The sequence below is a fragment of the Carcharodon carcharias genome, chromosome 4 (assembly GCF_017639515.1).
Source record: "Carcharodon carcharias isolate sCarCar2 chromosome 4, sCarCar2.pri, whole genome shotgun sequence".
Classification (NCBI taxonomy): domain Eukaryota; kingdom Metazoa; phylum Chordata; class Chondrichthyes; order Lamniformes; family Lamnidae; genus Carcharodon; species Carcharodon carcharias.
This window is the reverse complement of record NC_054470.1, coordinates 119,518,815-119,532,515: the sequence shown is the minus strand read 5'-3', so window position 1 is coordinate 119,532,515 and position 13,701 is coordinate 119,518,815. Positions and strand designations below refer to the sequence as shown.

General features: G+C 40.4%; 1 protein-coding gene across 1 annotated transcript in view; it reads right to left on the bottom strand.

Annotated features, from left to right (window-relative positions):
* Positions 1 to 13,701, bottom strand: part of ift74 (intraflagellar transport 74) — a 104,315-nt gene that overhangs the window by 2,541 nt on the left and 88,073 nt on the right. Inside the window, exon 18 of the mRNA XM_041186345.1 lies at positions 1,913 to 1,973. Coding sequence (XP_041042279.1) covers positions 1,913 to 1,973 — 61 coding nt within the window. The remainder of the gene's footprint in view (positions 1 to 1,912; positions 1,974 to 13,701) is intronic.

Sequence of the window (13,701 nt, the reverse complement as noted above, 5' to 3'; positions counted from 1 at the left end):
TGTCTTTATGCACTTCCAACATAACCTCCCTGGCTAATAAAGGAAAGTATCCCTAATGTATTTTTAGTCACCTTACCCAGCTATTTTCAGGAATTTGTGGATATGAACTCCAAGGTCCCTCTGTTACTCTACATTGTCCAGAGTCCTACCATTTATTGTGTATTTCCTTGCCTTGTTTGCCTTTCCCAAATGCATTACTTCACACTTCTCCGCACTGAATTCCATTTGCCAATTTTCTGCCCACCTGATCAGTCTATTAATATATTCCTGCAGTTTACAGCTTTCTTCCTCAATAATCACAAGATCAATTTTTGAATCAAAACATGTCTTCTGCTTCTATGATGCAAGATTCATCTTTACTTTTTGATTGGTCCTCATTATTAGAAATATTGAATAATGCAGTAAATGTTCTAGACTGGTACTTTCAAATAGACTAAACACCAAGCGTGTAGAAATATGTCTAGCAAACAAGAAAAATAAAGACTTAAGAGCATTCACCAAAAAAGCTGAAACAGTAAATTTATAAAATCTAAGTGACCGGGGAAACAATCACAACGTTGATAAATACAATGACAGATCATCAAACAGTTAAAACATGGATTTGCCAATCGCAGTAAAAATAGAGTATCAAGTGGAAGCTGGAGAATATTAATTATCACATAAGCTGCTTTGAAAAGGACAACCAGTAGAACTAATTGAAATGTCAAACAGCATGAATGTTACAAAACCAGCTTCTTTGGTAATACTGCATGCTACAATCAAAGAAACATTGACTTCACTTTTGGAAATAAAAATAGCAATGTGCAACTTAAAGAGTTGTGAACCTTGTAATTTTTGTTGTGTATTTTTAGATACATGTTTATTTCATAAATGTGATTTTCAAGGGTACAGAGAATCAGTGGAAAACCAAAATAGCTACTGAACAGAGTTTGACATTCCTTGGAACAATCTGATTGTTTGTTTTATTGTGTTTGTTGTTTTCTAATTGGCTGGTGTTTTAATGATTTCTGGTTGTTCATTTGTGGTTTTTCTCTTAGTTGTTAGTGGGATGCCAGCATGCCTTACCTTAATGGATGGTGGTTTACAATACCTTGTTTGGTCAAGATATTTGAACCATTTTGCTATGTCCTTTGGAGACTTTCAATGTGCAATATTGAGCAAAGTGCAAAGAATACTTTCCCATATATATGGCCATATTAGAAAACAATTCTGAAAATTTTGATTTTTTTTAAACAGTAACTCCCATTATTGTAGTGACAACTGAAGTTGAGCCCCAACTAATATGTAGCCACTGGGATTTAAGTAAAGAAGGATTTTGAGTAATGTATTTGCTTAATAAAGCTTTCCTGTTGGATATGAAATAAAAAATGGGACCAGATTGTTTCTGTGGGTCACCACTATTCTTTTTGCTCTGGCAATCAACTTCAAATACGGCTTGGCCTCTTTACTCAAGAGTGATAAATGTTTCACACAATTTCTCAATGTATTGCAACAAATACACCAGGGATGTTCAAAGTAAGGCTGTATGGTATAACAACAGAATTAGGACTAGAGAGAGATGAACTATGTCAGAACAACGTCAGTCATGGTTCAGTTCAGTTCAACTCTTGCCTCAGAAGGTTGTAGGTTTATATAATCCAGGCTAATACTTCAGCACAGCACTGAGGGAATGCTGCACTGTTGGAGGTACTGCCTTTTGCTTGAGACTTTAAATCAAGTCCCTGCCTATCACATCAGACACCTGTGAAAGATGTCATGCCTCTATTTGCAAAGGAACAGGGCAGTTCTTACCGTGCCCTGAACAATATTTATCCTTCAATCTCAAATTTAAAAAATTAAACTTCTAATATGTATACAGAAGTTAAGTATTTTCTAAACTACAAATATCACTGACAGAAGTCGTCAAGGATACATTCTTTCATAACAAAGTTGTTTTGCTCATGGTGCTGCCATTTGCGTTCCAGATTCATTAGCTGAAAAAAAAAATTAACAGTTACCATGGTAGGTTCCAATGTTTATGCACAATTTCAGAGCTCAACTTTTAACTTATTTTAGCTGGAATCCAGATCTTCCCTGACCCCAGCTTATGTTGTTGCACTCCATTTCCTTTGAGGTACAGTGAAATGGTACATAGGAAGGAACATAGGAACAAGAGTAGGCCATTCAGCCCATTGAGCCTTCTCCACCATTCAATTAGATCATGGCTGATCATCTACCTCAATGCCACTTTCCCGCACTATTCCCATAACCCTTGATGTCAATAGTCTCCAGGAGTGTAATGATTTCTGTCTTGAACATGCTCAATAATTGATCTTTCATAGCCCTCAGGGATAGAGAATTCCAAAGGTTCACCACCCTCTGAGTGAAGAAACTCCTCCTCTCAGTCTTAAATGGCCTACCCTTTGTCCTGAGATTATGTCCATAAGACCATAAGACATAGGAGCAGAAATTAGGCCAATCTGCCCATCGAGTCTGCTCTGCCATTCAATCATGGCTGATAAGCTTCTCAACCCCATTCTCCCTGTAACCTTTGATCCCCTTACCAATCAACAACCCATCTATATCTGTCTTAAATACACTCAATGACCTGGCCTCCACAGCCTTCTGTGGCAATGAATACCATAGATTCACCACTCTCTGGCTAAAGAAGTTTCTCCTCATCTCTGTTCTAAAAGGTCTTCCCTTTACTCTGAGGCTGAGCCCTCAGGTCCTAGTCTCTCCTACTAATGGAAACATCTTCCCTACGCCCACTCTATCCAGGCATTTCAGTATTCTGTAAGTTTCAATCAGATCCCCCCTCATCCTTCTAAACTCCATCGAGTATAGACCCAGAGTCCTCAAACATTCCTCATATGTTAAGCCTTTCATTCCTGGGATCATACTTGTGAACCTCCTCTGGATCCTCTCCAGGGCCAGCACATCCTTCCTGAGATACGGGGCCCAAAATTGCTCACAATATTCTAAATGTGGTCTGACCAGAGCCTCATAAAGCCTCAGCAGCACATACTTGCTTTTATATTCTAGTCCTCTCGAAATAAATGCCAACATTGCATTTGCCTTCTTAACTACCGACTCAACCTGCAAATTAACCTTAAGAGAATCCTGGACTAGGATTCCCAAGTCCCTTTGCACTCCAGATTTCTGAATTCTCTCCCCATTTAGAAAATAGTCTATGTCTCTATTCTTCCTACCAAAGTGCATGACCTCACACTTCGCCACGTTGTATTCCATCTGCCACTTCTTTGCCCATTCTCCTAACCTGTCTAAATCCTTCTGCAACCTCCGCACCTCCTCAATACTACCTGTCCCTCCACCTATCTTTGTATCATCTGCAAACTTAGCCAGGATGCCCTCAGTTCTTTCATCTAGATCATTAATGTATAAAGTGAAAAGTTGTGGTCCCAACACTGACCCTTGCGGAACTCCACTAATCACCGGTCGCCATCCTGAGAAGGACCCCATTATCCCTACTCTCTGCCTCCTGCCAGACAGCCAATCTTCTATCCATGCTAGTACCTTGCATCTACCACCATGGGCTCTTATCTTACTGAGCAGCCTCCTGTGCGGGGCAATTTGTCAAAGGACTTCTGGAAGTCCAAGTAGATAACATCCATTGGTTCTCCTTTGTCTAACCTACTCGTTACCTCCTCAAAGAATTCTAACAGATTTGTCAGGCATGACCTCCCCTTGATGAAACCATGCTGACTTTGCCCGATTTTACCATGCACTTCCAAGTATTCTGAAATCTCATCCTTAATAATGGACTCTAAAATCTTACCAACGACCGAGGTCAGGCTAATCGGCTTGTAATTTCCAGTCTTTTGTGCCTCACTCCCTTCTTAAACGGGGGGGGGGGGTTACATTAGCAATTTTCCAGTCCTCTGGGACCCTCCCTGACTCCAGTGATTCCTGAAAGATCACCACTAACGCCTCCACTATCTCTTCAGCTATCTCCTTCAGAACTCTGGGGTGTAATCCATCTGGTCCAGGTGATTTATCCAGCTTCAGACCTTTCAGTTTTCCTAGCACCTTCTCCTTGGTAATGGCCACCATACTCAACTCTGCCTCCCGACTCTCTTGAACTTTGGGGATGTCACTCATGTCTTCCACTGTGAAGACTGACGCAAAGTACTTATTCAGTTCCTCCGCCATTTCTTTGTTCCCCACTACTACTTCTCCAGCGTCATTTTCCAGCGGCCCAATGTTCACTTTTACCTCTCTCTTACCCTTTATATATCTAAAAAAAACTCTTGCAATCTTCTTTTATATTACTGGCTAGTTTACCCTCATATTTAATCTTCTCCCTCCTTATTTCTTCTTTAGTTCCCTGGTTTTAGGTTCACCAGCCGGGAAACATCTTATCTACACCCACAAGTTTCAAAGAGGTCACCCTTCATTCTTCAAAATTCTAGGCAATACAGACCCAGTTCCCTCAATCTCTCCTCATAAGACAATCCTGCCAATCCAGGGAATAGTCTGGTGAACATCTATTGCACTCCATCTATGGCAAGTATATCTTTCCTTAGTTAAGGAGACCAAAATTGTACAAAATACTCCAGGTGAGGTCTCACCAAGGCTCTATACAACTGCAGCAAGACATCTTTACTCCTATATTCAAATTCCCTTGCGATGTAGGCCAACATACCATTTGCCTTCCTAATGGCTTGCTCAACCTGCATGTGAGCTTTTAGTGACTCATGAACAAGGACTCTCATGTCCCTTTGGAAACCAACACTTTTCAGTCCCTCACTTTTTAAGAGATATTCTGCTTTTCTGTTTTTTTCTACCAAAGTGAATAATTTCATACATATTCACGTTAGATTCCATCTGCCATGTTATAGCCTATTCACTTAGCCTGTCCAAGTCCTCTTGAAACCTCCTTGCATCCTCCTCACAACTTACGTTCTCATCCAGTTTGGTGTCATCAGCAAGTTTGGAAATATTACAATTGGACCCACATCCAAATCATTTTTATCAATTTTGAACAGCTATGGACCTAGTACTGATCTTTGCAGTACCCCACTAGTAACAGCCTGCCAACCTAAGAATAATCTGTTTATTCTGACTCTCTGCTTTCTGCCTGTTAACCAATTTTCAATCCATACTAGTATATTTCCCCCAATCCCACGCGCTCTAATTTTATTTACTAACCTCCTGTGTGGGACCTTATCAAAAGCCTTCTGAAAATCTAAAAACACCACATCCACTGGTTCTCCTTTATCAATGAAATAAGTAATATCCTCAAAAAACTCCAAAAAGTTTGTCAAACATGATTTCTCTTTCATAAATCTACCCAATTTTACCATTCTTTCCTAAATTCCCAGTTATCGCATCCTTTATAATGGATTCTAACAATTTCTCTACTACTGACGTCAAACTAACAGATCTGTAGTTCTCCATTCTCCCTCATCCTCCCTTCTTAAACAATGGGGTCACATTTGCTACTTTCCAGTCTGCAGGAACCTTTCCAGGATCTATAGAATTTTGAAAGTTAACAGCCAATGCACCCACAATCTCTCTAGCCACCTCCTTCAACACTGTGGGATGAAGCTCATGTGGTCCAGGGGATTTATCACCCTTCAATTCAGTTAACTTTTCAAGTACTACATCTTTACTAATACTCATTTCTTTTAGTTCCTCAGTTTCACAAGTCCTTGGTCGCCTAGAATTTCTGGGAGATTTTCTGTATCTTCTTCTATGAAGGCAGATGTAAAGTAATTCATCCTTAGGAAGAAGCATACTAAAGGGAGGATGAGGCAGCCAAGGCTGACAAGGGAAGTCAGGGACAGCATAAAAGCTAAAGAGAAAGCATATAATGCGGCGAAGAGCAGTGGGAAGCCAGGGGATTGGGAAGCCTACAAAGACCAACAGAGGACAACTAAAAGAGAAATAAGGAGGGAGAAGATTAAATATGAGGGTAAACTAGCCAGTAATATAAAAGAAGATTGCAAGAGTTTTTTTGATATAAAAAGGGTAAGAGAGAGGCAAAAGTGGACATTGGGCCGCTGGAAAATGACGCTGGAGAAGTAATAGTGGGGAAAAAAGAAATGGTGGAGGAACTGAATAGGTACTTTGCGTCAGTCTTCACAGTGGAAGACATGAGTAACATCCCCAAAGTTCAAGAGAGTCGGGAGGCAGAGTTGAGTATGGTGGCCATTACCAAGGAGAAGGTGCTAGGAAAACTGAAAGGTCTGAAGATGGATAAATCACCTGGACCAGATGATTACACCCCAGAGTTCTGAAGGAGATAGCTGAAGAGATAGTGGAGGCGTTAGTGGTGATCTTTCAGGAATCACTGGAGTCAGGGAGGGTCCCAGAGGACTGGAAAATTGCTAATGTAACCCCCCCCTGTTTAAGAAGGGAGTGAGGCACAAAAGACTGGAAATTACAAGCCGATTAGCCTGACCTCGGTCGTTGGTAAGATTTTAGAGTCCATTATTAAGGATGAGATTTCAGAATACTTGGAAGTGCATGGTAAAATCGGGCAAAGTCAGCATGGTTTCATCAAGGGGAGGTCATGCCTGACAAATCTGTTAGAATTCTTTGAGGAGGTAACGAGTAGGTTAGACAAAGGAGAACCAATGGATGTTATCTACTTGGACTTCCAGAAGTCCTTTGACAAATTGCCCCGCACAGGAGACTGCTCAGTAAGATAAGAGCCCATGGTGGTAGATGCAAGGTACTAGCATGGATAGAAGATTGGCTGTCTGGCAGGAGGCAGAGAGTGGGGATAATGGGGTCCTTCTCAGGATGGCGGCCGGTGATTAGTGGAGTTCCGCAAGGGTCAGTGTTGGGACCACAACTTTTCACTTTATACATTAATGATCTAGATGAAAGAACTGAGGGCATCCTGGCTAAGTTTGCAGATGATACAAAGATAGGTGGAGGGACAGGTTGCATTAAGGAGGTGGGGAAGCTGCAGAAGGATTTAGACAGGTTAGGAGAATGGGCAAAGAAGTAGCAGATGGAATACAACATGGGGAAGTGTGAGGTCATGCACTTTGGTAGGAAGAAGAGGCATAGACTATTTTCTAAATGGGGAGAGAATTCAGAAATCTGGAGTGCAAAGGGACTTGGGAATCCTAGTCCAGGATTCTCTTAAGGTTAATTTGCAGGTTGAGTCGGTAGTTAGGAAGGCAAATGCAATGTTGGCATTTATTTCGAGAGGACTCGAATACAAAAGCAGGGATGTGCTGCTGAGGCTTTATAAGGCTCTGGTCAGACCACATTTAGAATATTGTGAGCAATTTTGGGCCCCGTATCTCAGGAAGGATGTGCTGGCCCTGGAGAGGGTCCAGAGGAGGTTCACGAGAACGATCCCAGGAATGAAAGGCTTAACATATGAGGAACGTTTGAGGACTCTGGGTCTATACTCGATGGAGTTTAGAAGAATGAGGGAGGATCTGACTGAAACTTACAGAATACTGAAATGCCTGGATAGAGTGGACATGGGGAAGATGTTTCCATTAGTAGGAGAGACTAGGACCCGAGGGCACAGTCTCAGAGTGAAGGGAAGACCTTTTAGAACAGAGATGAGGAGAAACTTCTTTAGCCAGAGAGTGGTGAATCTATGGTATTCATTGCCAAAGAAGGCTGTGGAGGCCAGGTCATTGAGTGTATTTAAGACCAAGGTAGATAGTTTCTTAATTGGTAAAGGGTTCAAAGGTTACAGGGAGAAGGCGGGAGAATGTGGTTGAGAAGCTTATCAGCCATGATTGAATGGCGGAGCAGACTCGATGGGCCAAATGGCCTAATTTCTGCTCCTATGTCTTATGGTCTAACTGTTTAGTTTTTCCGCCATTTCTCTGTTCTCCACTATAAATTCTCCTGTCCCCACCTGTAATGGTCCCACATTTGTCTTAACTAATCTTTTCCTTTTCACATACCTAAAAACACTTTTGCAGTCTGCCTATATGATCCTTGCTAGCTTGCATTAATATTCTCTTTTCCCTTTCTTAATCCATTTCTTGGTACCCCATTGCTGGGTTCTAAATTGCTCCCAATCCTCAGGCTTACCACTTTTTCTGGCATCCTTATAAGCCATTTCCTTTGATCTAATGCAATCTGTAAATGCTTTTCTTAAACACGGTTGATTTACCTTTCCCTTTGGGTGTTTGTGCCTTAGTGGAATGTAAATCTGTTGTAGACAGTATTTCTTTAAATACTTGCCATATCCTGACTACCATCAAATCTTTTAGTGTATTTTGGTGGCATAGTGGTATTGTCGCTGGACTAGTAATCCAGAAACCCAGGGAAATGCTCTGGGGACCCAGGTTCGAATCCCACCACAGCAGATGGTGGAATTTGAATTCAGTAAAAATCTGGAATTAAAAGTCTAATAATGCTCATTGTCAATTGTTGTAAAAACCCATCTGGTCCACTAATGCCCTTTAGGGAAGGAAATCTGCCGTCCTTATCCGGTCTGGCCTACATGTGACTCCAAACCCACAGCAATGTGGTTGACTTTTAAATGCCCTCTGAACAAGGGCAAACAGGGATGGGCAATAACGGCTGGCCTGGCCAGCGACGCCCGCATCCAATGAATAAAAAAAAATTCCCAATCCACCATAGGCAACTTGCCCCTCATACCTTCATAGTTTCCTTTCTTCAGATTTAAGATCCTAGTTTCAAAATGAACTATTTCACGATCAAACTTAATGCAAAGTTCTATCATATTATGGTCACTACTTCTCAAACGCTCCTTTACAGCAAGGTTATTAATTAGCCCTTTCTCATTACACAACACGAAATCCAAAATAGTCCAATCCCTCATTAGCTCAATATGCTGCTCCAGAAGCCCATCTTGTACACACTTCAGGAATTCCTCCTCCATAACATTAGTGCTGATTTGGTTAGCCCAGTTTATATGTAAATTGAAGTTGCCAATATTACTGTATTACCCACATTACATGCATCTCTAATTTCCTGATTTATACCATGCTCAAAATTAGCACTAAAGTTTGGTGGCCTATAAACAACTCCCACCAGTGTTTGCTGCCCCTTGCTGCCTCTAAGCTCCACCCAAACTGATTTAAAATCGTCTCTTACTAATGTACTGGTCTCGCCCCTTGTTAAGAGTGCTATCTCACCTCCTTTTCCTTCATTCTTCATAAAATATTTTTTATGGTCTTGCCATGCCTTGTGCACAGTAAATTTCCCTATCCTTGCACATGCCTCTGTCAAGACACATTTTCTGATGCCTTATAGGTAATGGAGAAAATCTTTCCCATTATACAAATTGTAATTCCATTTGTTAAAAAAACATCTTTTTTCTCAATAATTAAAATTATTCTATTACCATTCATATCCAATTCATTAAACAAAATACCAACTTCTGGTGCAGTGAATGTGGTTGCTTTTGTCTTCATGTAAAATTCTCTATCGTTTTGCATGCTTCAATCAAGGAGTTAAAAAAAGCACTCCACCTTGTTAAGCAACAGAACTCAGAAAAATGTAATCTGTTATCTATGGCTTATAATCTTCCAGATCTTATTAACCACAAAACTTGTTAAATATGCAATACTGATTCAATGAGGAACTGATGCCACAAATACAGTGATGTATCATAGATATAAAAACAAAAAAACTGTGGATGCTGGAAATCCAAAATAAAAACAAAAACAGAATTACCTGGAAAAACTCAGCAGGTCTGGCAGCATCGGCGGAGAAGAAAAGAGTTGACGTCAACTCTTTTCTTCTCCGCCGATGCTGCCAGACCTGCTGAGTTTTTCCAGGTAATTCTGTTTTTGTTTTCGTGCAGTGATGTATCATTACTGTTGTAAACCCTCAATGTTCAAAATATAAGCCTATATAATGAAATAAAAATTTCTCATATTAAAAAGAAACCAGGTCCTAATTCAGTCAATTAAATAAATCCTTTGTGATCTTTCAATTAAGAAAATAGCAGGATGTTAAAGTAAATGAAAAAATTCAATGTTTATGAGATAACAAAGGATTCACCTGAAGGATATAAACACTGATAAAAGAACAAATAGTACAGGCCCAGCAGGGGAGCAAAATACAAACAGTCAAACCCAGTGCCTAACTCACATGGTTCAGTTGACCTATAATCCCTGTGTTCACTGACTTACATCAGCTTCTGGTTAAGTAACACCTTGATTTTAAAATTCTCATTTTCAAATCCCTCCATTATCTTGCTCCTCCCTATCTCTGTAATCTTCTCCAGCCCTACAACTCAGATTTCTGTGCTCCACCAATTCTGGCCCCTTCAGAATTCCTGACTTTCACAGTTCCATTCGTAGCTGTGTCTCCTGCTGCCAAACCCCTAAGCTGTGGAGTTCCCTCCTTTAACCTCTGAGCCTCATTCACCTTGCTTCGGATGCTTCTTATAATCTATCTCTTTGATTAAGCTTTTGGACATATGCTCTAACATCCCCTTATCTGGCTTGGCGTCACATTTTGTTGGGTAACACACCAGTGAAACGTCTTGGGAGGTTTTACCACGTTAAAAGGTGTTATATAAATGCAAGTTATAGTTGTTGAAATTGGCAAGTTTTCAGTGTGGCAAAATGCATTAATTTACAAAATAATTTTTAAGCTGTTCCCTGGATCGTTCATTTTTTGTGCAAATGGAGCAATGTTGCAAATTTTAGATGAAGTAAGGATTAATTGACTGGTTTTTGTAAAAAAAAATTAATTTAATGAGGCTTTACCCTGATTTTGTGGTTACAAGTAGTTCACAAGCTATAGTCCAGAAGTTAGGTTTTCAACTTGATATCCAGACTATAGGAAGTCTGTCAGCAAATCCGAGCCTGCAAGGTCATCAGATTTTTATTCTGTTGTAATAAGCAATAGCTTTAAAGTTAGTGGCCTAATAATGAATAATTAATTTTTATGCAAGTAAAACTAATCAAGTCTAATCTATGGTATTAAAAATCTGAAATTTACAGAGGTTCTGCCCTTAATTACAATGCTAGCTGGGGGTTGCTGGAAGGGTTAGAGTTTCAGTAAGTATGATGCACTGGGTACAAAAACAAGCAACAATGGGAACGGAAGAGTGGGTGACAGAGGGGAAACAAGTCTAATACAACTCTTTTTTTGTGTGGTTGAAAATCCAGGAATCAACTAACCCCTTCTTTACAAAAGTGAAAACAGTTACACAACAGCTTTTTCATCCAAGTTAATGTGATACAGATCTCGTCTACAGCTCACTTTCGCACTTTTGTAAAAGTACATTTTCCTTTTATTATCAAATATAAACTGCGAACAAGAACACAATAACATACTAAAGGCAACAAAAAACCCCTGATTTTATTAATGGATACTAACACCACAGTGGAATTTGGCAGCTTGTGACGAGGCAATCTGAATAAATAGATGCAAGGTGTTGTGTTAGTCTTTTCTTTCCACACTTGGGGAAACATTGGCACTATCTGAATTGGCTTACTTATTGTCACTGATGTACATATACATGTGCGCATGCACACAGAAAATTTCCTTGCTTCCACAGCCTAGTTTCCTGTTAGTACCAATTATCTATAATAACCATAAGCTGCAGTATGAAGATTATGAGACAACTGGACTAACAATGGCTACCCTTCATAATCCAGAAGGCTAACAGGAAACTCATATGGTTATCATGCTGATGTTTATTTCCTAGAAGGTAAATCTAGTGTTTTACAAACACAGTAGGCTAAAAGCAGAATTTCAGCTAGTAGAGGCCAGGCATGTTTGCAAACTCTCCAGTTTTCTGTCAGAAGTTCCCAATGCATTCCCCTAAATCATTTTACATTCACGCATAGGGTGTTGAAGTTAAAGTTTTTTAGCTGAAGGGGTCTCTTAAAAGGTACTGTGTCATTGTTTTTAAACCCCTGTGATTGCAAGATACAGGGTTTATTTCAAAGTACTCCATTACAGGATTTCAAGCAATAGTGTTAGGAAATAGAGAGTTTAACTAAGTTATATTGGCATTTGTGGCTATTAGGAATGAGTTTTAGCATTAATGTTTAAGTTTGATTTGTTTTTCTGTATCTGTGTGTTAAGAAAAGGTCAAGTTGAGTTTTAGTTTCACTTCAAAAGGTGCTTGCATTTCTGATGAGAGTTTACGACTGTACGAGAAGTTAAGCAAACACAAGAGAAGAAAAACTGGGCTGTTGCCTAGTGACAGGGGTCCAGAAAGGCAGGTCCCTCTCACAGGCACATACAGAAGAAACAAGAAACAGTAGTTTTTAAGTTCAGTTTTGACGACAGCTGCCAGGCAGAAGCAGCTTAAAAGGCTCAGATAGCCAGTTCCAAGCTCAAGTTGGTTGAAAGTACCTGCCAGGGAGAGACTGGAGCAAAGGGGACAGATATCCAGACCTAAACTAAAGAAGAAAGTCCCCAAGAATCCAGGGGGAGTGGAACAGGAGAAAGTCCCAAGCAGACCTTCTAGTCAAAGGAAGGATAGGAACCTGGAAAAGGTCATGTTGAGTAAAGTTAAGAGTGAGGGGCAGAGAAAGGGTCCAAGCTTCAAGCTCAAAGCTCCAGGAAGTAGAGTCAAAGTGGTAAAAAGGCTTGAGAGAAGTCAGAAGGTCCAAAGAGGCAACTGAAAGTCTGCAACTCTTTGCTATGGGCCTATGAAGCAGTGGTGTATTATTGACAGCTGAGTCGGTGAGACAGTGTGCGTGGTAGAAAGTTTGAATGCATGTGGTGACCCAGGGGAAAGGGGCATCAGAAGGAAAGCTTGAAATGCTGGAGTTGAACCCTTGCGGAAGGTCTGGGAGATAGCATCGGTTTAGGATAAGATTCCAAGGCAAGTTCTTGGAAAGTGGAGATTGGAAACCCTCGTGTGAAAGACGGAGTTCAGTGAGACTCTTTGGCTCAAGGTCTAACAAGAGTCTGGGGAGAGTTGAGGAGAGATCAATAGCGTCTGTCACTTGGTTTCAGAGTGTGGTGTGTTTGACCACAGATTGCCAATTGGTTTACATGGACTGTACTTACTGTGAACAGAACAGTATTAAAACAGCTTTTGTAACTTGTGTTATCTTTACAAATCTGTATATATCTGTAAAGGTATAGTTGTGGATGAAGGAGTATTATAATATAATTAATCTTTTCTTGTTTAATAAATGTTTCACGCTTTTGTTAAAAGTTCTTTAGCTGACTTCGCTGACTGTTCAGTAGCTCCTCTCCACGTACCTAAACAAACAAATAAAAGTTAGGATCTATCAAGCTGGGGTCCACCCTGGGTTCAGGCTTGTCCAGTGGTAACCTCAGCTGGGGATCATAACAATAGGATGAAGAAATACAAAGGTGCAACAAAGGTGCCCAGGGAGATAATCAGAGACAGAAGGCCCAGACCCACTAGCATTCCATTAATCATACAACAGATCAAGCGCAGCTTCATGGTAATGACTGAGAGGGAACTGATACAACAATCTGGAATTCAGTTAGCAGGTAATTGAAGAGCTGATCCTCCTATTCAGAGCGTATCTACCAGCTTTCAGCACAGGAACAGTACTGCCAATGAAGTCAAGGTTAGCTTTGCCATCCTATTCTGCCATCAGCTCCTTCCAGGTCTTAGCCAATTTGCTGCCTGTAGATGTGTCAAAAAGCTACTGACTCTTTATAAAGCAAGTTTGCCAGCTTCAAAGCCTTTTTGTTGAATAGCAACATAAACATCATGTCGATGCTCAATTTAATAGTACAAAGCAAAAGGAGTATTTAAGTCATCTGTATTTAAGCTGTAAGTTTAAGGAATCC